The 25,892-nt window shown below is 34.2% G+C and overlaps 2 protein-coding genes and 1 pseudogene across 14 annotated transcripts; 1 reads left to right on the top strand and 2 right to left on the bottom strand.

Moving 5' to 3' along the window:
• The first annotated feature begins 1,372 nt into the window (after positions 1-1,372).
• Positions 1,373-4,064, top strand: LOC130805403 (germin-like protein 1-1; annotated as a pseudogene).
• A 1,067-nt stretch (positions 4,065-5,131) lies between these two features.
• On the bottom strand, positions 5,132-11,864 carry LOC130806687 (uncharacterized). Of its 11 annotated transcripts, XM_057671865.1 has the most exons (6): positions 10,464-11,864; positions 10,248-10,306; positions 9,569-9,713; positions 7,303-9,469; positions 6,831-7,206; positions 5,132-6,718 (listed from the first exon to the last, which is right to left on the bottom strand). In XM_057671865.1, exons 1-6 carry the CDS (start codon positions 10,512-10,514, stop codon positions 5,356-5,358), a joined length of 4,161 nt encoding a protein of 1,386 aa, XP_057527848.1. In that variant the 5' UTR covers positions 10,515-11,864; the 3' UTR covers positions 5,132-5,355. The 11 variants fall into 11 exon arrangements, with proteins under 11 accessions (XP_057527848.1, XP_057527845.1, XP_057527849.1 ...); XM_057671862.1 differs by having other exon boundaries at positions 6,831-9,469; positions 9,569-9,867; positions 10,248-10,310; XM_057671866.1 differs by having other exon boundaries at positions 6,831-9,469; positions 10,248-10,310.
• Positions 11,865-18,063: 6,199 nt separating this feature from the next.
• On the bottom strand, positions 18,064-25,132 carry LOC130806686 (uncharacterized). Of its 3 annotated transcripts, XM_057671856.1 has the most exons (5): positions 23,703-25,132; positions 22,786-22,930; positions 22,375-22,696; positions 20,181-22,296; positions 18,064-19,819 (listed from the first exon to the last, which is right to left on the bottom strand). In XM_057671856.1, the coding sequence occupies exons 2-5, from the start codon at positions 22,858-22,860 to the stop codon at positions 18,415-18,417; spliced, it is 3,918 nt and encodes a 1,305-aa protein (XP_057527839.1). In that variant the 5' UTR covers positions 22,861-22,930; positions 23,703-25,132; the 3' UTR covers positions 18,064-18,414. The 3 variants fall into 3 exon arrangements, with proteins under 3 accessions (XP_057527839.1, XP_057527837.1, XP_057527838.1); XM_057671854.1 differs by having other exon boundaries at positions 20,181-22,696; XM_057671855.1 differs by having other exon boundaries at positions 20,181-22,696; positions 24,722-25,132.
• Between the last annotated feature and the right edge of the window lie 760 nt (positions 25,133-25,892).

The following is a 25,892-nucleotide window of genomic DNA, read 5'->3' as shown; positions in this document are numbered from 1 at the left end:
CAGCTTGATGAACATGCTTGAATCAAACTGATTTCAACTCGTAGTTGAACCGAACAATCTATAAAAATCAAATTCGTTCCGACTTTAAAACCAACTACAATTGAAATCTTGAAGTGATAATTAAAATTAACCTGAACCATACATAAACTGATCCAATCAACTAAACCCACAAAAAACAAATTAGGTTCAAATTAGATAACTAAACCTGATATTTAAAAGTTCGAAACGAAAATGGACTCAAACATCAACCATTTGAGATGAAACCAAACCTAATTATCAACCATTCATGATTAATAATGATATGCAATTTAAATTAAGAATGATATATAATTAACAAGATATTTGGACGTGTGTAATGTTGGGGTATTATTAGAAAATTGATTAGAAAGATAAGAAGTTAGAGCTCGAGAGACATAAAAAGAGAGCGAAGACGACCAAAAATGACTTCAAGAATAAGAGTGGAAAATGATATAAACCTACTAAATGTGATTATTGAAAATCTAAACGAATGCAAAATAAGAATTCATATAGACGATCATTGAAACTGATATATTGGTTTATGTAGTTAATTATGATCTTTTGGATTGGAGCTCTGATATTGTTGTTATTGTTGTTGTTGATATAATTTAAGGTTGATTGTTAAAAAGTAAAAAAGAAAATGAAAATAGTATACTACTTTATCTTGAACTTATACCAAACTCATATTAAACTTATCATATTATATATCATATAGTATATTCATATACTCCAATCATGCAATCATATAGAAGTATTATGTATAAGTATATCATATATAAGGATTAAGGAATATGCTATCGATGTTACCAATAATCATCATTATCATTTCTCAACCTTAAATTGGAATCTTTGTTACATTGTTTTGCATTGGACTGCCCAATTTACTATGGGTTCAATTGACAATTTTGAAAAAAAAAAAAAATTACATACAATTTTAATACCTCTCTAAATGATAATTACCCAACTCAATGATTAATTAGGTAGGGACAAAATATATAAGGGGTGGTTTTAAACATATACAAGTTACTCAATCGTACAAGACCTTTTAATATAAGGATCTTAAATATTGATTGATATTAGTTTAAGCTACCTTTAATTTAGTTTAATAATTAATTGTTTTTAGACCTTAAACCGGTGAAAAAACATAAATAGGACTTAAAAATTTTGTGAATTTTTGCTCCATCCCTAAACATTTATATAGTTATTTTTTTGCCAAAAATAGCTGTGATACCCCAGATTAGCATGAAAAAGGATTGATAGACTACTCATATCAACAAGGTGCATCTTCTTTTCATGAGAGTCCATTTGCTAAGAACTCAACAGTTAAGTGTGCTTGGTGAGGAGCAATCTTAGGATGGGTGACCTCTTGGGAAGTTTTTCCGGACTTGCACGAGTGAGGCTAAAGTGCGCTGGAAAGACTTGTGTTGGTCTGTGAGGCCAGTTTACAATCTCCATAAGTAGTCGCCGACGGTCCAAGGAGCCAGGGTGTTATAACAGCAACATGACAAGTAATTTGAAACGGTTAAATAAGAAAAGTGTAATAAGTATAATTGTAACGGTGGAAATTGATATTGTATTGTCCATTATTTGTTAGGTCAACTCACATAGCAAAAATTTTCTATGAATTATATATGAACAATATAAAATTTGCCAATTTGTAATATTCAATCATTTATTGAAGTGGTCTAGCCTATAAGAAGTAAGAAGCCATGTTCCTTGTTTCCCAATCATGTTTTGACATTTTCTATTGTAATACAACAAAGTATTATATAAACCATGATATCTAACTAATAATTGTTCACAACCCTAAACTTGACTTGTATAATTTGTGTTATACTTTATCTTCTATTTTACCACATTACATTGGTTTTCCTTGGAAAAGGGGGGTGTTAGAAGGACAATCCTTGTGCTTGTGCTAATGGCTACTTCAATTGGGGTCTTTGCCCAATGATTCTGACATGCTATAAGATGTTTGTGTTGCTGAAAATGCATCAGGTAAATTAATTCTATCCTAACTCGAGTTTTCGTTCTGTATACTTGCAACATTTTTAAATAGTATCACTTATTTCATATGCCTGTTGAAATATATACAGCCTAATTAAATAACAATTACATTTTCTATGTGACGTTGTTTTAGGCACTAAAATATGTTAAAACTCTATTCTTTTTCTAGAATTCATTATGCTTCTCAACCATTGAATTAACTCCGTTTTTTATTGAGGATGCAAGTAGGTACATTCTTAATAGATACATACAATCAGGGGCGTAGCAAACAATTCCAAGGCTCCGTTTATTTTTCATAAGTTTCTAAAATTGGGGCCTTTTATAATCAAAAAAAAGAGTTTGTTAAACTAAAATAACATGCACACAATTTTAATTTCTGAAACTTAAATTAAGTAGTTAAAAATTAAACTTTCTTCTCTAATGTTAAAATAAAAGAGAAAATAAGTAATACCTTGATGACTAATTATAAAAAGAGTAAAAGTTTGGAGGGATGAAAATTTTATAAATAAATTGTTTATTTTTATAAATTAAGTTGGTGATAATTGATGTTTTATGAATGTGTAAACATTAAATGGTGTAAGAGAAAATTATTGAAAGGTAAAGAGTTGTTTTCGAAAGGGTTAAAAAAAAAGAGAGAAAAAAATTTAATCAATGGGTTTTGAACATAGGACCATTAATATATTAAGCAAAACTCTTACCAACTACTCTACTACAATATTATGTAATTCTACTATAATTTTTTAATATGAGACCCTTTAGGTTTGGGGCGCTGTGCGGTTAGGCACCTTGCACGGCCCCAGAACCGTCCCTGCATATAATAACAAGTGAAATTATTTAAGAAAATCAAAAGATAGATTTATTTTTAAAGAACAAACAGTGTCGTTTTTGGCATTTTGTGGGCCCCTAGGCAAACAAAAAGAAATGAAAATTTTCTATATAGAGTCGATTCTGAACTTAAACGAATATTTGAAAAAATAACAAAGAAGGATCCTATATTATAATTATCATTATAAATGTACACATATCATATACTTCTTAATTGATAAAAGAACTAATCAAAAATTACAATTTTTAAGTGTCTATTTCATTAACTAGAATCATCAGATATTAGGGCCCTTTCTAATTATGGGCCCTAGACAAATACCTAACTTATCTATGATTAAAAACGACCCTGAAAACAAGCAACAAATTGAATTATTAATGTCAATTTTTTTTATTAAAAATGGCATATAGTAGTAAGTATGCAACATATAGTATACAACATTTTTGCAGAAATGTGTGTTGCAAATAAAAAAGGTAAGATGATTTCTATCTATAGTTCCATATATGAGGTCAATGAGGAACAAAAATTTAAACCAATTTATGATCAACTTCACAGGAATATTTGTTAATGGATTTCCCTGCAAAAACATTAATATGATAACTGCAGAAGACTTCTTTTTCACTGGGATTGCTCAACCAGGGAAAATCACCAACAACAAATGAGAATCCAAAGTAACAAGCGCAAACGTACAAGATATTCCCGGCCTAAACACGTTAGGGGTCTCAATGGCTCGAGCTGATTTTGCTCCTTACGGTCTAAACCCACCTCACATTCATCCTCATGCCACCGAAATGATCTTTGTTCTTAAGGGCGAACTATATGTTGGATTCATAATCACCACTAATAAGCTCATTTCTAAGGTGATTAAAACTGGTGAAATATTTATATTTCCAAGAGGTTTGGCTCACTTTCAGAAGAATTTGTCTAAATATCCGGCTACTGTTTTAGCTACTTTTAATAGTCAACTCCCCGGCACCCAGCAATTTGCTGCCGCGCTCTTTACGTTTAAACCTGATGTGCCTAATGATGTATTGGCTCAAGCATTTAACATTGACGAACACAAAGTTGAAATGATTAGGGCTGGTCTTAATTAAACACAAATATTGACGAGAAATAAATGATTGAATTGGTATTTATTCTATGTTTTCTAATACTGGGGGCAAGGACTGTTGTTTATTGGTGTTTTGTTGTGTGTATAATACTTGATCCTAAAATGTAAGGAACCAAAATTTGTATTCATTATATACTTGTTGAATTGAACTTTGCTCGGCTGATCACGAGAAATATTTGTTTCAAAAGTGCGGTATTTGATATTCCACTTAAAAATAAGAGTGGATGATATTAATAGACATGAATTTTTAGTCACGTTAATTTCTAATGTCATTTCAACAAAATTTTAAATTAATGATTAAAGTTTCATAATATGTTACATTTCAAATCTATTAATACTCCTAGTTTTTAACATAGCATATTAACAATTAAAGTTTTACGAGAACAAGAATGAAAATTTGAAATCTTTAAGTCAAAAATCTAAAAAATGAACCAAATAATTCAACTTTCAAACTTATTCCAAAAGTAAGCGTGAAATTCCCAAACCTGAGGTTTGGGGCTGTTCACAGTTACTAAATGCGAACAGGTCAAAAAAGACAAAATAATTATTCGCAGTTAGTAACTGCGAACAGCTCCAAACCTCAGATTTGGAAATTTTACGCTTACTTTTAGAATAAATTTGAAAGTTGGATTATTTATTCATTCTTTTGATTTTTTAATTTAAAATTTTCAAATTTTCAACAACAATGTTGATTTGCAATCAATAACACAGGTATGGACAATTTTTTTTTTTTTTTTTTGAGTTATGAACAATTATTTTCAATGAACAGATATATCATAAAGATTAGATTACACTTTATTGATGAAAGTTATTGTTCATAAATGTTTATATTCATATGCAAATGTGTTGCTCTCAAGATTCTTCTTACAACCCTATCAAGACGGCCAATTAATTAGCCTTTCACAAATTTTCAAATGAGACGGTCTCATAAAATTATGTCAATTTTTTTTATAATTTCAATGATTTTATCTCATTTTTATATTTGGTTGTAACACATTATTCTTTATTTCTCATTTATTCGTTTAACTTACTATTCATCTCATCTTAATCGAGTTTTTAGATCAAAATGAAACTTAATACTTACCAAAAGTTACTTGAGTACTAGTATAGTTTATTTACATCACCTATATAACTCTTCTATTGTTAGGCACTTACTAGTACTAGCATAAAGAATGTACAGCTGAACTTAAATGGCATTAAAAATAAATACTGTAACTACTACTCCTATCATTTATCACCTCAAAGCGGTTACAAATGAAAGCTGGCAGGAAAATGAAAACTATACAGAAAAAGATGGAACTATTGCAGGAATGTTAACATTTCCATCAATACAAAAGCCCCAGATCATAATACTCCTAATAAATAAGACTCACTACGCAGAAGCCGGAAGATCATGGTCTTATTCTCCTCGGAAGACTGTCCTTGTCTCGCGCACAGCGCCAAACTGCTTCGGGCCTGAGTAAAACATCCTCTCAGAATTATTATATCTAGCATGACCCCTTTCTTCTCTAGGACCTCTATTAAACTCTACGGGTCTCCTCTCACCGCCCCTAACGAAGTTGTTTTCAATCCTGCGAAAGTTTTGGTTAGGCACAGCCTCTTCATCGTCGTACTGAAATCGCCTGACATCTCCCTCTGCATCATAATGCCTTATTGGATGAATTCTTTCGAAAATGTTCCGAGGCTTCCTCCTGTATTCATCACCGCTGCTGTTACCATTATTGTTAAATTCATGGGCCCTTCCTGGCTGAGTTGAGTCGGAAAATCTTATTGGCCGCCTCATGGGTCTCAAGCACTCATCAGATCTTAATCTTACGGGAGAACCACTACCATCATACCTTTGATCTGGACGGAAAACTCTTGCAGGAGACCTTCGATCTCGGATTTGATCTACAGGTGGCTGGAATGGGACCCTCATTGAGCTTATTCTAGCATCAGGTCTGAAATCAGGAGAACAACTTCGAGACCTTGATCGAGATCTCCTATTGTTCCGCAAAAATGGTTTCCTCCTAAAATCATCACCCTCCTCAAAGTCATGACCCCTACCAGACGTAGTAGCATCATGGAACCTTATAGTGCGCATATTTGATCTTACGCAATCATCCGACCTCAATCTTCCAGGTGAATCATTAACATCAAATCTTTGGCCTTGATTGAAAACCCTCACTGGTGATCTCCTTTCTCTAGTATGCTCAGCAGAGTGATTGGCTTGCTGAAACGGCAACCTTCCTCTTCCCATTCTACCTTCACACTTGAAATCAGGTGAGCGAGTTCTTGATCTCGATCTGGGCTTTCTATGGAACCTATCACCAACTGGAGAGAAGCTCCTATCCCTTCTGCTAAAACGATTCAACATGGGCCCACCGAAACCAGACTTTGGACCTTCATAAACACCAGGTCTTCGATATCCCTCTCTGAATCCCCCCCTACTAATACCATTGAATCTCCTAAACCTGCTGCTCGAATTATTATCTGGGCTAATGTCTCTACCCTTTATCATTCCCATACCATAATCGCTGTAGCCACCTCGAGAAGTGCTTATGATTCGAGGCTTGCGACCTCTAAGCGGCGAAGTATCGCCTGAACCTCTAGGAATTCTCTCCCCATCATCTTCTGAGGTAGAATTGGCAACAACACTTTTCAACTCTTGTTGATTCCAAGAACGACCACCAAACCGACCCGTCTTCTGTAAAGAATGCTGGCTCCTGGTCAAGGATTCATCAGGACAATCGCCATGATGCATAGAATCAAAGTTGCCAGATCTGAATATAATGAAGCTCACACATAAGTATACAATGAATGCATACACAAAGAGATTAGTAGAACACAATACCTGCAATATGTAAACAATACCCACAGAAATGAAAGTAATACCTGCTTCTTCTCATAGAATCAGTACAAATTCTATCTGAAATCTGCAGATCTCTTACACTTGCAGAGGCGTCGCTGGCATTGCATGGAGGTTCATTATCAACATCTTTTCCTGTGCTATCAGCTTCCACACTTGACCTGCAATCTGTTTGCGTCATCTCTACCTTTTTAGAATCATTGGCTCCTGGACATGCCTTCAAGGATAAAGATTCTCTCTTTTCACACACCGCTTCTGTGGCATCCACTATTGACACACAACCTTCAATCAAAGAAGAGCAGTTTTCTTCAATACTCTGTACAGGATTTGGCTTATCATCAACAGAATTAATAGTATCCGGCTGAAAACTTTGGTTCTCACCCTCCCCAACCAGCACTTCTCCTGACATTTGGACAGATTCATTAGCAGTTTCATAAAAAACAGCACCATCCTTATTATCAGAATCATAATCCACATGTTCAGTATCCCCTTCCTCACCTTCATTATCCTCCCAGTAGTGTGACTCTCTCAACTCTCCATCTTCCAAATGAGATTCATAACCTATTTCCATTTCAGTAACCATTCCAGCATTTACACTAATTTGATTTGAATTGTCATTAGAAATATAAGGTCTCTGGCCGATACCCAAAGAATCCTGAACAAGATGGCCATCCATTGGTTTGTAGCTTACATCAACAGCTACATTTCCATCCAATGCTTTAGGTATAAGAGAGTCAAATCCATGGTCATTCAAGGGGTCACTTTTGGAGACACATGTGACAGTAGGTTTTTCTTCAAGTTCTTTTGTAATTACTCCTCCAATGGCTAGATCACTACCCATAGTCATTGAAGTAGTAACCATATCCTCAAGTTTGCTTGTGCATAGGGGGGCATTAAAATTTTTCAACTCTCCCATTTGATTTTCAGAGCAAGGCTGACATTCTAGTGGTAGACCAATGACTTCTCCATGTTTAACTTCACAGTCAACCAAAGAGATCAGATTCTCAGATGCTTCAGGAACCTTACAGTTAAGATCATTGACCTTGGAAGAAACCTCCCATGATTTTAATGAGACTGAAATTTCACACTTACTGCTACCAAGGGATTTGGTTGCAGTAGGTTGGCAGGTCGTAGTGGCCACTTCATTATTACTTCTTTCATTTGTTTCTTTTAGATCTTCAACATTTATGCAGTCAGCATCCTTTCCGTCCGAGAGGGCACTTTCTGTGAGTGGTGCAAAAAAACAAATGCCAAGCTCTTTAGACTGAATGGGTTGCATAGAACAAATAGTTTCTTCAGCAACTTCATTTACAATATCAGAACCCGTCTCATTACAAGTCACTTCAGCTGCTGGTTTTTGTGTGCCATTTAACCCCAAAGAAAGAGAGTGATCAATAGTGGCATCTTCACTAACCAACTCTGGTTGGATTGCAGAATCAGTGACACATATTGAGGTTCCTACCACATGATTATTGACATTGGAAGTAGAGGAAGTTTCCTTTATGATGTTAGTCTCAAAGCCAGACGATACTTCTGAACAATGTTCCATCTTGCTGGCTGTGGGAAGTACACTAATAAAATTAGCATTATTTGGCAATCCCAAGCATTCAGCCTCTTTACAGGCCTCAAGTTGGGAAGTAACTCTTTCACCTTTCTCAGTAGCTTCAGATCTCTTTTCCCCCAAACCTTCTCCATCCTCTAAGTTCTGGATCTCATATCTTTTTGCCTGAGAATCTTCCTCATTATCAGAATTTTGGGACTCCATAATATTCTTTGGTGGAACTTCCACAAAACAAGTACTAGAATCAACACATAATTCATCATCCCCAGGATGATCTAACTCATCCATATACACAGTATTCAAATCCCAGTGAAATCTATAATCCCGAGTTGAACCTGAATTCTTAGTAGATTTATCAGAAGCTTCATGATGATCTTTCGCAATAAGATCTTTGTTAACATGTGCATCATCACTTTTATCCAACTTGAGTACATCAATGCATTCAACACTTACTTTATTGACAGATGTAACAGCAACAAACTCATTTTGTTGTGCTAATTGACACTCATTTATTTGACTCAGACCAGCATCATCAGTGTCATTGTTTGCACAAACCACTTGAGAATCATCTTTTCGCATATCTATAGCAAATACTCCATTAACACGTTGAGTATCCTTAACACAAAATTCAGGTGACTGAACACATATATTACTTTCTTCGACATTGGACGCGGGAGCAAACGATTCATCTTGCTCCTTACCTAAAATGTCAAACATCTGAATTTGACTCTTTCCAGCATCATCAGTACAATTATCTAATCGATCACTACAAGCTGCTGCAGCAAGTATGGCAATACCTGAGAAATCCTCCCCGGAACCTGGAGCTTCAATTGGGGACTTCTCATCAATATTACAATCAGAATCAGAAAGTTTTGATGTTGGTCCACTAGAAAAATTGAGGTGCACAACTTGAGACTCTGTGGTTACGTCGAAGTGTGTGCATTGATCCGAAGTGCACTGGGCAACTACAAGCCCGCCAGAATCTGTCTGGGGAGTGGGAGATTGATGGGGAGGTGAAGGAGATCTATATAAAAACTTCCTCTTCTTGATAGGAATACTCTCCATGTTACCAGAAAAATGGCGCCCATCAACCATTTCATTAGACTGCAGAATCCAAAGTAATTGACATAAGAAAAAGCAACGAAAATAAGAAAGACAACAACCTACCTGAAATAACCACCAGAAAGTAATACAATTACAAACCTTCTCAGACTCTGAAAGCTGCATGCTATTAGGTCGTTTTGGGCTTCTTTTCTCCTGTACCTGGATCATTTTCATGCTTTTTGATGCTGCCCTCCTTGAACGCCTTGATGTATTCCTCCCTTTGGATACTGTCTTCCAAGTCAAGCTGGGATCAATAAAACGTGTAAGTTCCAGTCCAACTGTGGTCATGCTTTCAAAACGGGATTCAATCCCATCAACAACAGATCTATTGACAGAACGCTTTCCAAATGCCGTCTCTAACTGTTTTAACTACACAGGCTAGATTGCCCAAACGGAATCTGCAGGGGAAAGGGAAGAGGAACAACTTTTAGAACACAATCACCACAGTACAAACTATAATCACATAAAGCCATGGTCCGCTAACCCACATCACTACTCTACCCTCTAAGTACAATTCTGATTCCAAGTAGATATCTTAATCACTGGGTTATTTACATTGCAAACTCCCCAAAATGTCTAACACCACAGTACATTATTGGCATAAAGCCAGGGTCAAACGGTGGTCTGTCTCAAATTATCATTTCCAAGGGAAGTACAAAAACTAACCATCTATGCATAACAGAGTTGTGTCTGTTGTAAATTTTAATCATCGACCACAAAAGATAACTAATTGTTCACTGAATCAATCAAAGGCAGAAAGAGCAGGGCTAGAACTCACAAATAAATTTGAGCACTACGAAAAGGATAAATTGATGCAGCTTCTATGGCACCAGTAGCCTACCTACCACAACAAGATAAATCAAAATTATCCAACAAAGTATTTCAAGGAATCCAATAGAAGCTGAATATAACTACTTAGCAGCCATTTACAAAAACACCAAAACCGATGTAGCTCTCAACAAGATGACAAGCATAAGCCACCACAGGTCATTACCTTGCGGCAAACAGCGTGTGAACCTGATTGTAAGCCTGTGTGATATTCCATAGGTGCAAACTGAAGCCTTAACACTCCACAGATACCACATATTCAAGGAATTTGTGGTTAATCGAACCCCAAAAAGATAATGACTAAAACAAATAAATAAACATGATAATTTTGAGGTAAGAGGTCCAACCGCCCAACCAGTTTTTTTCCCCCAACAAAAAAAGCACTACACAGGAACACAAAGTAGTGGTAGATTCATCTCATATATCTCATAAGCTCCATTAAGAGGCAAATCAAGGATCTGTTTCGCTACAAAGCGGACATAGAGTCATAGACCTAACTAATTAAGAATTCACAAGCGAAGGCACCTAACGTGTAGTTCAAGCTATCCTTTTCAACTTCGAAGAAAGATCTGAAGCAATATCTTAAAAACTACAATTACTACATCATAATCTTCAACTAGATCCAATCACTCGAATCACGGGTAACATGATCCACAACTAAACAAAGGAATCCATCAGATTTCTTGTGATTTTGCAGGTATATATAATCAACTCAAAGTTCAAAAACCCTATTTTACTAACTATATTGAATGATCTGATCTTCCCTCTGCAAAGCTGATAATCCCTGCTGGTTTCTTGCTCAAAATCATATCATACAATAAAAGAGCACATAGAATTATAATAAAACCTCTCATCCAAGTGTTTAAAGATATTTCTTTGCCACCATAGAAGAAACGCAGCTTATTCGCTATAATAACCATCAAATCATGTAGATTCTTCATCATCTCGCCAATTAAAATGCCGAAATCGCTTTTTAAGAGAAAAATCCCTAACAAAATTTCTCGTCACAAATCGACCAAAATTTTTTTTCAATGATGAACCTTCAATTTGATTTCAACACCAGATTACAAAAAGCGTGACAAATCAACAAAAAAACTAGGGTTTACAAATACCTGTAAATTATTTTTTTTTCTTTAATCCAAAAACACAATTTCTCCTCCACTTCCGAAATAGCAAATCAATTGAATCAACAATGAAACTTCACCATAAATCTTCTGGAAACTCTTCAAATTTCAACACTCGGAACCTCGCTTTCTCTCTACTACCACGCCGCCAACAAAACAAAATGATTTACAGCCGTCGGATTACAGAGAAGAACAATACTGGAACAATCAACAGCCGTCGGAATAATCAATATAGAACAACCAAACTTTCTCTCTCTTCCCTTGGAAAAACCTCGCGTGTATCTCTCTAATGGCGGAAAACAATCAAAGCCGTTGGATAATCAAAACAAATCTGGACCGTCGATCGGCGATCAAAGTAGAAAACCTAAATTATTCTATTGGAGTTGTGATGTTTTTCCCTAAAAACTTCTCTAATGAGTTGGGCGATATGGGGAGGAGGGATTACCACGTATTTATTATCCTTTTATGCCGGAAATACCCTTGAGTAATTGATTTAATGTCGAAATTGTCCTTATTCAAGTCTAAATTGGACTCGTTGGAGTCTACAAGAAAATACATTTATAAAGTATGTCTTGGACGAGACCGTCTTAATATGAGATGGATAGTCTAATCAACTTAATTATAATTTTTTTCAATATGCATTCAGTACTTTATCTATTTAAGGTCATAATTGATATATTAAAAGTTAAATTAAATTTTTTTATAAGCTATAACTGATCATAATTAATCACTTTAAATTTTGAATTGATCATTTTTAAATCAAAATTGAAATTTTTTTTAACAAAGAGCTTTGAACTCTTGGTCATTTCTAAGAGCATTCATTGAATTAATTGTCAAACATAATTAGAAATTTAAACTTCCTCCACCTTCACATCCAAGGTAAACAAACATTACACCTACAACTTTATTTCCAAATTGATTAGTTTAACGTCAAAATTAATCACTTATATGTTCAAATTGAATTTTTTTTTTTACTTTAATTGACCTGTTTAAGTTTTACTTTACGTTGAAATTAATACCTTTAAGGTCAAAATTGATACATTTAAAGTCTGCCTAGAAAATGGAAAAAACGAGGAAAAGCGTGTGATGCTGTTACACGCGCGAATTAAGTCGACCCAAACTAACGATCTCATAATGAGATCGTCTCATCCAAGTTTTTGTGATAAATTATACGTAAATAAATCAGATTGAGTCGAGTTTGAATTTGGGTTCTGGTCTTATATAAACAAGTTAGAAACTCATTGACTTAAACCTAACTTGTTTAGCTAATTAGGTCAAAAATCACAACTATGAGAAATAGGAAAACATTAAACGAATAAAGTTTAGGTTATATTTATTGATTTAACTATGAATTAACTCGTTTAATTAAATGAGTTATACATGTTTGTTTCAGGTTTAAAATTTTAACATCACCTAACTCATTTAGTAAACAGATTAGGACAGATCGACATAATTAAATAATAGATCAAAAGTCTTAACTCAAACCACTTATTTCGAGTTAAGTCCATATCGAGTAAACAACTCGGGTCAGCTTTTGTTAGGCCTAATAGTATTTGACCGACAAAAATGAAAACAATCATTCAAATTTATTGATTCTTTTTAAATTGTAAATGTTCCATCTTTTTCATTTTATTGGTTATATTTAAACGATTTTTTTAACCTATGCACCTAATCCATAGGTTTAGACAATCAGCTCGTCTCTTGAGAGACCGTCTTTTTAAGAGACGTCTCTCAAGGCCCAGCCCATTAAAATTTAATGTCTGTTTATATTGTCTTTAATGCTTACGTACAATATCTTAAATGTCGACTTACAATATTTTAAAAAACATATACTGGGCCGGTCCAATTAGAGATGGTCTCTCAAAGAGATGGTCTCTCACAAGAATTTGTGTTAGACAATAAATTTGGTAATTATTTTGAATTCAATAATAAATATCTTTCTAAATAGATAAAAATAATAGAGTTAACATTTTATAGAAGGAAAAATTGCCTAAAATAATTTAAGTTTTTCATGATTTTTCTATAATAATCCCACCTATTGATTAACTATGAATAATCTCAACTTTAGGGGGTATTTGCCTGGTTAAGCTTGGGTAACCCAATGACCTGCTATACTAGGTAATTCACAAGAAAAAAATAAATTGAAAATTAATGTAAAATTAGAGAAAAATTTTGAAAATTCACATAAAAAATTTTGAATAATTTAAAAAATCAGATATTTTTTAAATATTTTTTTCACATTTTTTCAACATTTTATTTTAATTTATCTTTTTTTAAAAAAAAAATTAAACTTGCTATAAAAGTCATCAGGTTACTAGGTTTACTCTAGGAAACTACCTTTTAAATTTGGGATTATTCGTGATTAATCAATAGGTGAGATTATTGAAGGAAAATCATAAAAAGGTTGGATTATTCTAGGTAATTTTTCCTTTATAGAATATAAATTTAAAAAAGTTACCAATTTTATTATCTAAACCTATACACTTGCCACTTGGTATATAAGAGAAAAACCAATATTTTGAGAATGACATGTATAGAAATTTTAAAAGCCTTTTATACTCTCTATTTGTCTATCTTTCCATAACCAATAGTTTTAGAAAGTTTGATGACTTCAGAATAAAAAATTTTAGCAGATAATTATTATTACCCACATAATGTTGGACATAAATATCTTTATTGTGCATTGATAATTTGCATATTTCACAATTTATGTAACCATTGTATTTTTAATTAAAAAATTATTTTTTAGCTATTTTCAATTCTATTATATTATCACCTAGGAATACACTATGTAATATAATAACAAATTAAAAGATTAATTTCCTTAATATGTTATATGTGTATTAATTACATTGTATATAAACAAGCCAACAGAGGAGGTATATATAAAAAAATTTAATAATTCAAAATTTACTTGATCGGTTGAATGTATATTTTCATAATATCAACTTTATTAATTTTTAATGATATATAATTAAATATGTTAACAGATAAATTGGTTGTTGAGTCAAGCTCCAAATCTCACCTCGATGAAGGTGAGTTCGATCACCTCGATGGAGGTGAGTTCGATCACCTCGTTGCTTACTCAATGGCTTGCACTATTGAGAATGTTGATGAGCATGAATTGAAGGATGGAGCAATACGTTTTGGATCACTTGATGAAGTGAGTGTTGGTGATGATTTGGGGTGTCTTAATGTTAAGAAGACACGAAGAATGGAAGGACTTCAAGGCTGCTCGACCCATCGAGCAAGAGGGGCTCAATCGAGCCAACATGCAGCAATAACCCAGTAGCTTCTGGAAGTTAGCTCGACAGGTTAAGCATGCCACGCTCGGTTGAGCGGCTGGTCTGCTGGCAAACAGAAGCTTTTCTTTTCTGTATCCCATTTTGTTTGGGCTTTTAGCTATTAGTCCTAAGGCTCCCTATATGTCATGGGACTATATAAGAGGTCTTAGGAGTTCATTAGGGTTTAAGAGAGAGTCTAATACTAAGAGTTAACTAGGGTTTTAGCCAAGAGAGTTTTCTCCACTACTATTAGAGTATTTGAGGGAGATTGACATCAAAGGTTCAATATTTGCTTTGAGAGGTTGTTCTTGAAGCTTGTAAGGTGAGTCATTAATGTATTGTTGATTATATTAATGATAAGATACTTTGTTTGAGGGGGAGATATCCTTAGGATACCTCATATATCTTGTGTTTTGCTTCTTCCATTGTTGTACTTTGTTTTTGTGGTTGTTCTCTGCATTTGTTTTGATATTGTTTCTTCACCATTGAAATAGCCCATTCACAATATTGGTAAATCATATAGCGTAAAAATAAAAAGTACAACAACAAATTTTAACTACGTATCGAATTTTTATTTATTTGTCATTTGTTTTTTTAACTTATTTACGATAAAAGTTTGTAGAAAATTTATAAAAACTTAAAAAAAAAGATACTCTTATTAATGATGACTGATTATATGAATCCTTCTTATGATGAGACCATACAAGACGACGAGCTGCAATTGTTAACATATACTCGTTCCTTAAAGAAGTTCCCATTTACAATTTTGGGATGTTTTATTTGTTGTTCCCATGAAGAACCATAAAGAATATTTTTATTTATATCACAAATTTTGTACAAAAATAATTTTGTTAATCATTATTTTAATATTTTATAATTTTTATGGTTCCCATATATTTTCCACTAACTTTATTTTAACATTTTTATATTTTTTATAGTCTCCCCATATTTTCCACTAACTTTATAAAAACATATTTTTATTAGTTGTAGTTCTCATATCTTTCACTAATTTTCTATTAAAAATTTTTGATGTTTATAATCCTTACTTTTTCTCCATCAAATTTATTATTTAATAAATAATATATTTACTATAAAAAAAATTAAGCATTGAAGGAAGTACGAATGACTAATGCCTTTTATCATAGTGGGTTTGGAATCTTTTGTCGTGTAAAGTAAGGGAGTAATAAATTGTGGCGAAATTTCGTTGATAAGGATTATGGAGTTAAAATTTTTTTATTATTAGGTGATGTTTGCATTCCTAATAAATATTTATGCAAAAAAAAAAATTAAAAAGGTTAAGGTTATTGAAATAGAAAAATCAGAGACTAAAAGTAAGATAATTTTTCTGTTCTATTATATTTGCAACTGATAACGTATAACATGAGTCTAACATATTTTACTAAAAGACTATTATATACTCCTTCCGTTCCTTTTTGATCTTCCACATTACTATAACGGGTAGTTTCAAAAGTTCTTCCACTTTAGAATACTTTCTATTTTTAGAAAGTTTTATCTCACTTTTACCCCTTAAAATCCCCCTTTTCTTTTAATGTACCCATTTTCTTTTATTTATAATTATTTTCTCTCTCATACTTCCAATACAATCATTACTTCACACTACTATTTAATTAAAATAATACCCACTACAACCTCATACTTCCAATACAATCATTACTTCCCACTATTATATAATTAAAATAATACCCACTACCACCAAAGATTCTCTTTTTCTTAATCTTTGTGAAATACCCAAATAGGAAGAATAAATAGGAACGGAGGGAGTATTTACATTTTTAACCCTAAAAAATTACTTGATTTCATCATATTAATTGTACCCTTCTTCTCAGTATAACTTTTTTCGCTTTTTACTAAACATATCACTCATTTTTATGTATTACAAATTACAATCAACGTTAATCGTTATTCATTTTAATTGATAGTAACTTTGTGAGAGACAGTCTCTTTGAGAAGCCATCTTCAATCGAGCCGGATCATTATATATTTTTTAAAATATTATAAGTATACATTTAAGATATTGAAAGTATGCATTAAGAACATAGTAAGTAGGCATTAAGAATACAGTAAGTAGACATTAATCTTTAATAAATTGGAGTTGAGATAGTCTCTTAAAGAGACGGTATCCTAAGATACTAGTTGTTAATAGAATATTGTCTAAGTTTTATCCTTGGTTTCTTTCCATTTACAAAAAGATCGAAGAGAAGATAAAATTGATCATTTTTCATTTCTTTTATTTTACTCATACTATTATATTTTTTATCTTTTTTTCTCACTTTTATATAATTTAACTTTATTTTTGAGTTAAATATTTATCCTAAATACAATTATTTTCTCCAACTAACCAATCAATGTGCTTCTATTCTTTTCATCAAATAATTGAACCTACTTAATTTGTTGTGGTTTCGAACTTTGCAAAAAGTCTTGGTGACAGCTGTTTCAATAAAGATAAGGAGTAGGGTTTTGTGGCCCTATATTTTTGACTTCTTTCGAAAGACATGACACTCTTTGTGTGATTTTACTTTATTTATGACTTGTTTTGTTCCACGATATTTAAAATATTTCATTTTATTACATAGTTTAATACAATGATTTAATTTTTAATATACATAATTATTTTCAATAAAAAATATATAATTTGATTTTTATAATCTTTGCATCAAAATGAATCAAATAATATCTCATTTGATTATATTTTATCTTATAGATAGATTAAAAGCTAATAATAAGTTAAAGATGATAAATAAATATTGCAATACTTCTAATATTGCAAGTAATTTAAGACAGAAAAACCGAAAAAGTATTATCTAGTCTAGTACAAAAATCCATTTAATACCAATAAATCTTAATGTTAAAAAATTTACAATTGCATAGTATTAATGTAATTAAATTTTTATATCTTCAATTTTTTTAACATCAGAATCAGTATGAAATATTATAACAACATAGTAATTACTTGTTTGAGTAAATAATATAGGGTTATTTACCTAATTTAAAACTTTTTCACAAGAAGATTGTCTTGAATTTAACTTTTTATCTAATGTCAGTTCCGCTAATATAGTTAATAATATCAAACTTATCTCTATTTCAAAGCCACGTAGATCTAAAAACCCCTCAGAAGAGGCTGTATCAAATAACGATGTGATAGAGGAAAGACTTTAATGTTATATCCTCTTTTTAATTATCGTAACTTTTTCTATATCGAATTTTGTTTGATTAAAATTGTTATATATTTAATTGATGATTAATCTATTGTACATGTTATATGACATTGTTATAGGTTTTTTTGAAAAAACATTGAATTGGGCTAAAAACATCAACGCATTTAGCTAACACGAAGTGGTGAAGGTATAACCATTTCTTTCTATAAGAACTTTGAAAGAAGAAAAAGTAAGTAAAGGGAGGCACGATTTCGGCCGACATCAATGAAAATCAGCCATTACTCATATCCACCACCTACCCGCTACCCACTGATTCTCAAAGACAAAGCTAGCAGCACTAGGCACTTGGGCATTGTGGATTGAAGATAACTATAATCAATTGCACCAAGAAATAGGCTGCAATTACTAATACACAACGGACAGAAAAATCAAAACTATAAAAAAAATAAGAACTATTGCAGGCTTGCAGCTATGAAAAAATTTCCATCAGTATGAGCCTCTAGATAATCAAAATCACCAAGCAGACCCAGAATTCATGGTCCTATTCTCCTCGGACGACCGTCCTCACTGCCATATTCTCGCATACTGCCAAACTGCTTTGGACCAGAGTGAAACATCCTCTCAGAATTATATCTAATATTACCTCTTTCTTGCCTGGGCCCTCTATTAAACTCCACCGGCCTCTTCCTCTCGCCGCCCCTAACAAAGTTGTCATTCCTGCGGAAGTTTTGGTTAGGCAAAGCCTCGTCATTGTCGAACTGAAATCGTCTAGAATCTCCCTCAACATCATGTCTTATTGGATGAATTCTGTCAAAAATGTTCCGAGGCTTCCTCCTGTATTCATCACTGCTGTTATTACTATTATTATTATATTCATGGCCCCTTCCTGGCTGAGTTGAGTCGACAAATCTTATTGGCCGCCTCATAGGTCTCAGGCAATCATCAGATCTTAGCCTTACGGGAGAACCTCTACCATCATACCTTTGATCTGGACGGAAAACTCTTACAAGAGACCTTCGATCTCTGATTTGATCTCCTGATGGTTGGAATGGGACCCTCATTGAGCTCATTCTAGCATCAGGTCTGAAATCAGGAGAGCAACTTCGAGACCTTGATCGAGATCTCCTATGGTTTCGCAAAAATGGTTTCCTCCTGAAGTCATCACCCTCCTCAAAGTCATGACCCCTACCAGACGTAGTAGCATCATGGAACCTTATAGTGCGCATATTTGATCTTACGCAATCATCCGACCTCAGTCTTCCAGGTGAATCATTAACATCAAATCTTTGGCCTTGATTGAAAAACCTCGCGGGTGATCTCCTTTCTCTAGTATGCTCAGCAGAGTGGTTGGCTTGCTGAAACGGCAACCTTCCCCTTCTCATTCTACCTTCACACTTGAAATCAGGTGAGCGAGTTCTTGATCTCGATCTGGGCTTTCTACGGAACCTATCACCAACTGGAGAGAAGCTCCTATCCCTTCTGCTAAAACGATTCAACATGGGCCCATCACCATCAGACTTTGGACCTTCATAAACACCAGGTCTGCAATATCCCTCTCTGAATCCCCCCCTACTAATACCATTCGATCTCTCAAACCTGATCCTCTGATTATAATCAGGACTCATATCTCTAGCCTTTACCATTCCCATGGCATATTTGCTGTCCCTCTCACCAGGTAATCCTCTTCTCACAAAATGGCAGCCACCTCGTGAGGTGTTTATGATTCGAGGCTTGTGACCCCTAAGCGGTGAAGTATCACCAGAACCTATAAGAATTCTCTCCCCATCATCTTCTGAGGTAGACTTAGCAACAATGCTTTTCACATCTGGATTCCAAGAACGACCACCAAACCGACCTATTCCATGTAAAGAACGCTGGCTCCGTGTCAAGGATTCATCAGGACCATCACCATCATGCATACAATCAAAGTTGCCAGAACTGAATACAATGAAGTTCACAAATAAGTTCAAGGCATGCACAAACAAACAAGACAAAGGGTGTGTTTGGCAATTAGCTTTGGACTTTTTAGTAGGTCAAATCAGACAGCAAAAAGCTTTTGGTGAATAAGCTAGATGAAATACTGGATTTTTAGCCAATACCATAAAACTAAAATGACTAGCTTTTTTTAATCGTTTTTGGCTTTTTGACCCACTTCTCTTGAGAAACAATCAACAACCAACAATCAAATTTTACGAAATATCATTTCAGTCAATACTTCCAGCAAACCAGCCAACAGCTAACTGCCAAAACGTAACAAGTGAGAAAATGACAATTTGATCTAAAAGAATGCAAGTAATACCTGCTTCTTCTCATAGAATCAGCATATATTCTGTCTGAAATTTGAGGATCTCTTCCACTTGCAGAGGCTCCTATGGCATTGCGTGGAGGTTCATCATCAACATCATTTCCAGTGCTATGAACTTCCACACTTGACCTGTCCGTTCGAGTAGTCTCTACCTTTTTAGAATCATTGGCTACTGAACATGCCTTCAGAGACAAAGACTTTCTATTAGTACATACTGCTTCCAAAGTATCCACAGTCGACACACATACTTGAAACTTAAAAGAGCAGTTATCTTCAACGCTCAGATCAGGATTTGGCTTATCAACAGAACTAATAGTATCCGGCTGAAAGCTGTTCTTCTCACCCTCCCCAACCAGCACTTCTCCTGAAAATTGGACAGAATCTTTAGCAGCTTCATAAGAGACAGCACCATCCCTATTATCAGAATCATAATCCACATGTTCAGTATCCCCTTCCTCACCTTCATTATCCTCCCAGCAGTGTGACTCTTTCAACTCTCCATCTTCCAAATGAGATTCATAACCAGTTTCCATTTCAGTAACCATTCCAGCATTTTTGCCAACTTGACTTGAATCGTCGTTAGAAATATATGGCTTCCGGCCAATACGCAAAGAATCTTGAACAAGATGGCCACCAGTTGGTTTGCTGCTTACATCAACATCCACGTTGCCACTCAATGTTTTAGGCACAAGAGAATCAAATTTATGATCATTAAAGGGGTCACTTTCAGAGACATATCTGACAGTAGGTTTTTCTTCAAGTTCTTCTGTAATTACTCCTCCAATAGCTCGATCATAACCCAAAGTCATTGAGGTAGTAATCATATCCTCAAGTTTGGTTGTGCAAAGGGAGACAATAGAATGTTTCAACTCTCCCATTTGACTTTCAGAACAAGAAGGCTGACATTCTAATGGTAGACCAATAACTCCTCCATGTTTAACTTCACAGTCAACCAGAGAGATCAGATTATCAGATGCTTCAGGAATCTTAGGGTCAAGGTCATTTACCTTGCAGGAAACCTCCCCAGATTCTAATGAAGCTGCAATTTCACACTTACAACTATCAAGTGATTTGGTTGCAGTAGGTTGAAACGTCACAGAGGTCACTTTATTATTACTTGGACCTTTTGAATCTTTGAAGTCTTCAACATTTTTGCAGTCAGCATCCTTGCCTTCATAGAGAGCATGTTCTGCAAATGGTGTAAGAAGGAAACCAATGCCATGCTCTTTAGACTGCATAGGTTGCATAGAACAAATAATTTCTTCAGCAACTTCATTTACAATATCAAAACCCGTTCCATTAAAAGTCGCTTTAGCTGCTGGTTTTTGTGTGCCATTTAACCCCAAAGAAAGAGAGTGATCAATAGTGGCATCTTCACTAACCAACTCTGGTTGGATTGCAGAATCAGTGTCAGATACTGAGGTTCCAACCACATGATTATCGCTATTGGAAGTAGAGAAAGTTTCCTTAATGATGTTAGTCTCAAAGCCAGACGATAATTCTGAACAATATTCCATCTTGCTGGCTGTCGAAAGAACACTAATAAAATTAGCATTATTTGGCAATCCCAAGCATTCAGCTTCTTTACAGGCCTCAAGTTGGGAGGTAACTCTTTCACCTTTCTCAGTAGCTTCAAATCTCTTTGCCCCCAAACCTTCTCCATCCTCTAAGTTCTGGATCTCATATCCTTTTGCCTGAGAATCTTCCTCATTATCCAAATTTTGGGACTCCATAATATTCTTTGGTGGAACTTCCACAAAACAAGTACTAGAATCAACACATAATTCATCATCCACCGCAGTATTCAAATCCCAGTGAAATCGATAATCACGAGTTGAACTTGAATTCTCTCGGGATTTGTCAGCAACTTCATTAGGAAAGTCCGCAAGAGATTCCTTGTTAACATGTGCATCATCATTTCTATTCAACTTGAATAAATTAACGCATTCAACACTTTCTTTATTGACAGATGTAACAGCAACAAATTGAGACTCACTTACCAAAGTCATTCCAGCATCATTAGCATCATTGTTTTTGCTAACCACTTGAGCATTATCTTTTGGTGAATCCATCGCACAAACGCTATTACTACACTCAGCATCCTCAACATCTAATTCAGGTGATAGAATGCACATATTACTTTCTTTGACATCCGAAGCAGAAGCAATTGATTCATCCTGTTCCTTACCTAAAAGACCACCCATCTGAACTTGACTCTTTCCGGCATCATCGGTACTAATATCTATTCGATCACTACAAGCTGCAGCAGCAAGTATGGCAATACCTGAGAAATCATTCCCAGAACCAGAAGCATCATTTGACTCTGTGGTAAAATTTAAGTGTGTGTACTGATCTGAAACGCACTGGCCAACCACAAGCCCATCAGACTCTGTAATGGAATTGGAAGATTGAAGAGGAGGAGGCAGAGATCTATATACAAGCCTCCTTTTCTTGAGAGGAATACTATCCACGTTGCCAGAAAAATGCCACCCATTAACCATTACATTAGACTGCAGAATCCAAGGTAATTGACATAAGAATTAAGGAATGAAAATTAGAAAGACAATAACCACCACATCCAAAAAAAACTAATACAAACCTCCTTGGCCTCTAAACACTGCATGTTATTCAGCCGTTTAGCTATCCTGTTTTCCTGTTTCTGGACGATTTTCATGTTCTTTGAAGCGGCCCTCCTCGATCGTCTTGATGTATTCGTGCCTTTGGATACTGTCTTTCACGTCAAACTGGGATCAATGAAACTTGTAAGTTTGAGTCCAACTATAGTCATGCTTTAAAAATGGGATTCAATCCCATCAACAACAGATCTATTGACAGACACTTTCAAAACGCAGTCTCTAATTGTTTTAACTACACAGGCTAGAGTGCCCAAATTGAATCTGTAGGGGAAAGGGAAGAGGTACAGCTTATTGGAGCACGACACTACAATATATACTGTAGTAACAGAAAGCCATACCTCTCCTAACCCCCATCACTATTCTTCCCTCTAAGTACAGCTCTGATCCTAAATGAATATCATCTTAATCAATGGGTTATCTTATCTACATCGGAAACCCCCAAAAATGTCACATTACAGTCCATTTTTGGTATGAAGCCAGGGTCAAAAGCTGATCCTCTATATCAAATTATCAATAGCAAGGGAAATACATAAACTAACCATCTAAAAGTTAAATGTTGTGTCTGTAAATTATAATCTTTACCACAAAAGACAATTCAATGCAAAGATGCAAATCCATCCAAGCATCAAACAGATAACCAATCTTCCTTGAATCCATAAAAGGCAGAAATAACAGGGCTAAAATTCACAAGAAAGTTTGAGCACAACAAAATTATGCAAGCCTAATGACCATGATAGCAATATGAATCACTGTTATCGAACAAAGCATTTCACTTAATCCAATACAAGTTGAACCTTACTATTAGCAGCCAAGTACAAAAACATCAAAACTTATATAGCTCTCAACAAGATGACAAGCATATGCCACCACAGGTCATTACCTTGCAGCAAACTGCGTGAACCTGATTGCAAGCCTGTGTGATATTCCATAGCTACAAACTGAAGCCTTAACACTTCAAGCATCAACCCCCCCAACAAGATAATGACTAATACAAATAAATATACATGATAGTTGTCATTCAAGTCATGGAGATTTTAGAGGTCCAACCACCCGATCTGGTTTTATCCCTAGCAAGAAAACTGGATTCCGGTTTCAAACCAACCAACCCAAAGGCACAACATAGGAGCACAAAGTAGCTATTCATCTCATAAGCTCCATTAAGAGGCAAATCAAGAATCTGGTTGGCTACGAGGCGTATAAAGGCCTAATTAATTAGGAACTCACAAGCAAAAGCACCTAATGCTAAGTTCAAGTTATCATCTTCAACTTCAAAAAATGATCTAAAGCAATTTTAAATCATTGTGCTGAAGAGACTGAAGCACCAGTATGAAAGCAGCTAGATCCAATCACAAGAAACAAGGGCAACACGATCCAATTACTAAATAAAGGTTTCCGTCAGAAGTATTGTGATTTGCATGTATTTATAATCAACTCAGAATTCAAAATCCTAATCAACAAACTAGTTTGAACGATCTGATCTTCCATCTGCAAAGCTGATATGCGGGTTTCTTGCTTAAAATCATATCATATATCATATAATAAAAGAGCACATAGCAGTACAAGTACAACAAAACCTCTCATCCAATCTTTTATAAATTTTTCTTCGCCACCAGTGAAGAAACACAGCTTATCCACTTCAATATCCATCGAGTAAATAATCAAATCATGTAGATTCTGTATCATCTTACCGAAAGAAGCCGGAATCACGTTTTTCAAGAGACAGAACCCTAAGTAAAATTTTTATTTCATTCAACCGACCGAACAGGATTCCGATGAAAAATTCGCGTCAAAAATCGATCAATTTTATGTGTTTTTCAATTGGCGAACCTTCAATTTGATTTCAACACCAGATTACAAAAAAGCGCAACAAATCAACAATATACTAGGATTTTCAAATACCTGTGGATTCTTCTCTGTCCTCTTTAATACAAACCCACAATTTCTTCTCCACTTCCGAAAGCAAATCAGTTAAATCAACAATCAACCTTCACCAAAAATGTTCAGGAAACTCTTCAAATTTCAACACTCGAAACCTCAATTTCTCTCTGTTAGCTTGCCGTCGAACAAAAGAAAATATTTAGAACCCTAGGATTACAGAAAATAACAAAACTGGAATACCAATCAATGAAAGGACCTATCTTCCTCTCTCTTCCCTTGGAAAAACCTCGCTTGTATCTCTCTAATGGTGTAAAACAATAAACAGCGTTAGATTATCAAGAGAACAAATCTGGACCGTTGATTTGCGATCAAAGGAGAACATAACTTTGTCTCTGTAAACCTCGCTTGTATAATTTTAAATTGGACCCACAATTTATATTATTTCTAACATATCTAAAAAAGTTAGAATATAAATTTCTAAGAATAAATTGGTAGTGTACGAAGTTAAATTTATTGATTAATTATAATTTTTAAGTTCCTATTTTTTAAACCGGATTATATAAGTATATTTTATTTTAATAGAAGTAATAGTTATAAATATATGGATGGATAGATGGATACATAGATAGATAATTGTATTTAAAATTCTCAACTTTTTCTCAAAAAAAAAACAATAATAAAAGTTTTAACTTTTTATCTCTAAAAAAAAAAGGTATCACTTTTAATTGCTAATGTTTGATACATCATTTGACATGTTAAACTTGGCACTTTAAATATTATATCACTTATTTTTTTTAATGCTAGCATGAACTACGAATATTGTCCAGTGGTGAAAGGGTCTCATATAAAACCTACTCTAATTGGTTCATTGTCGTGACTAATTACCCTTTTTATCCTAATAAATACATTTAAATTGCGCTATATAGCTTAACTAAATTAATCAAAAATTCACTAGAGATTTCAATTGGATCCATTTAATTGTAAGAATAATTTTACATTTTGGCGAAGTAAGATGAAAGTCTGAAAATGACTAGATCTTTAACTTAGGTTGTTCAAGTCACCTATGTGAAAGGAAAAAAAGTTTTTCATCTTTAGAGAAGTGTGAAGATAAAAATATGACTCTACCCACCAAAGAAGAGGTGGAAGTTGCATGAGTAGGACTAGGAGAAGTGGAAATTGTTCTTTACAATGG

This window comes from Amaranthus tricolor, chromosome 2 (assembly GCF_026212465.1).
Source record: "Amaranthus tricolor cultivar Red isolate AtriRed21 chromosome 2, ASM2621246v1, whole genome shotgun sequence".
In the NCBI taxonomy this organism is placed as follows: domain Eukaryota; kingdom Viridiplantae; phylum Streptophyta; class Magnoliopsida; order Caryophyllales; family Amaranthaceae; genus Amaranthus; species Amaranthus tricolor.
Note: the sequence above shows the minus strand (reverse complement) of the source record. Positions and strands in the feature narration are given on the sequence as shown.

What these genes read in the sequence shown, in the direction of transcription:
- LOC130806687 (XM_057671859.1), bottom strand. Translation starts at nt 10,514, where the DNA reads ATGGAATATCACACAGGCTTACAATCAGGTTCACACGCTGTTTGCCGC. An exon ending in CACACGCTGTTTGCCGCAAG is followed by an intron (nt 10,307 to 10,463) that starts GTAATGACCTGT and finishes TGTGGTAGGTAG; the next exon opens with GCTACTGGTGCCATAGAAGC. An exon ending in AGCTTTCAGAGTCTGAGAAG is followed by an intron (nt 9,470 to 9,568) that starts GTTTGTAATTGT and finishes TGGATTCTGCAG; the next exon opens with TCTAATGAAATGGTTGATGG.
- LOC130806686 (XM_057671854.1), bottom strand. Translation starts at nt 22,860, where the DNA reads ATGAAAATCGTCCAGAAACAGGAAAACAGGATAGCTAAACGGCTGAAT. An exon ending in AGTGTTTAGAGGCCAAGGAG is followed by an intron (nt 22,697 to 22,785) that starts GTTTGTATTAGT and finishes TGGATTCTGCAG; the next exon opens with TCTAATGTAATGGTTAATGG. An exon ending in GATTCTATGAGAAGAAGCAG is followed by an intron (nt 19,820 to 20,180) that starts GTATTACTTGCA and finishes CATTGTATTCAG; the next exon opens with TTCTGGCAACTTTGATTGTA.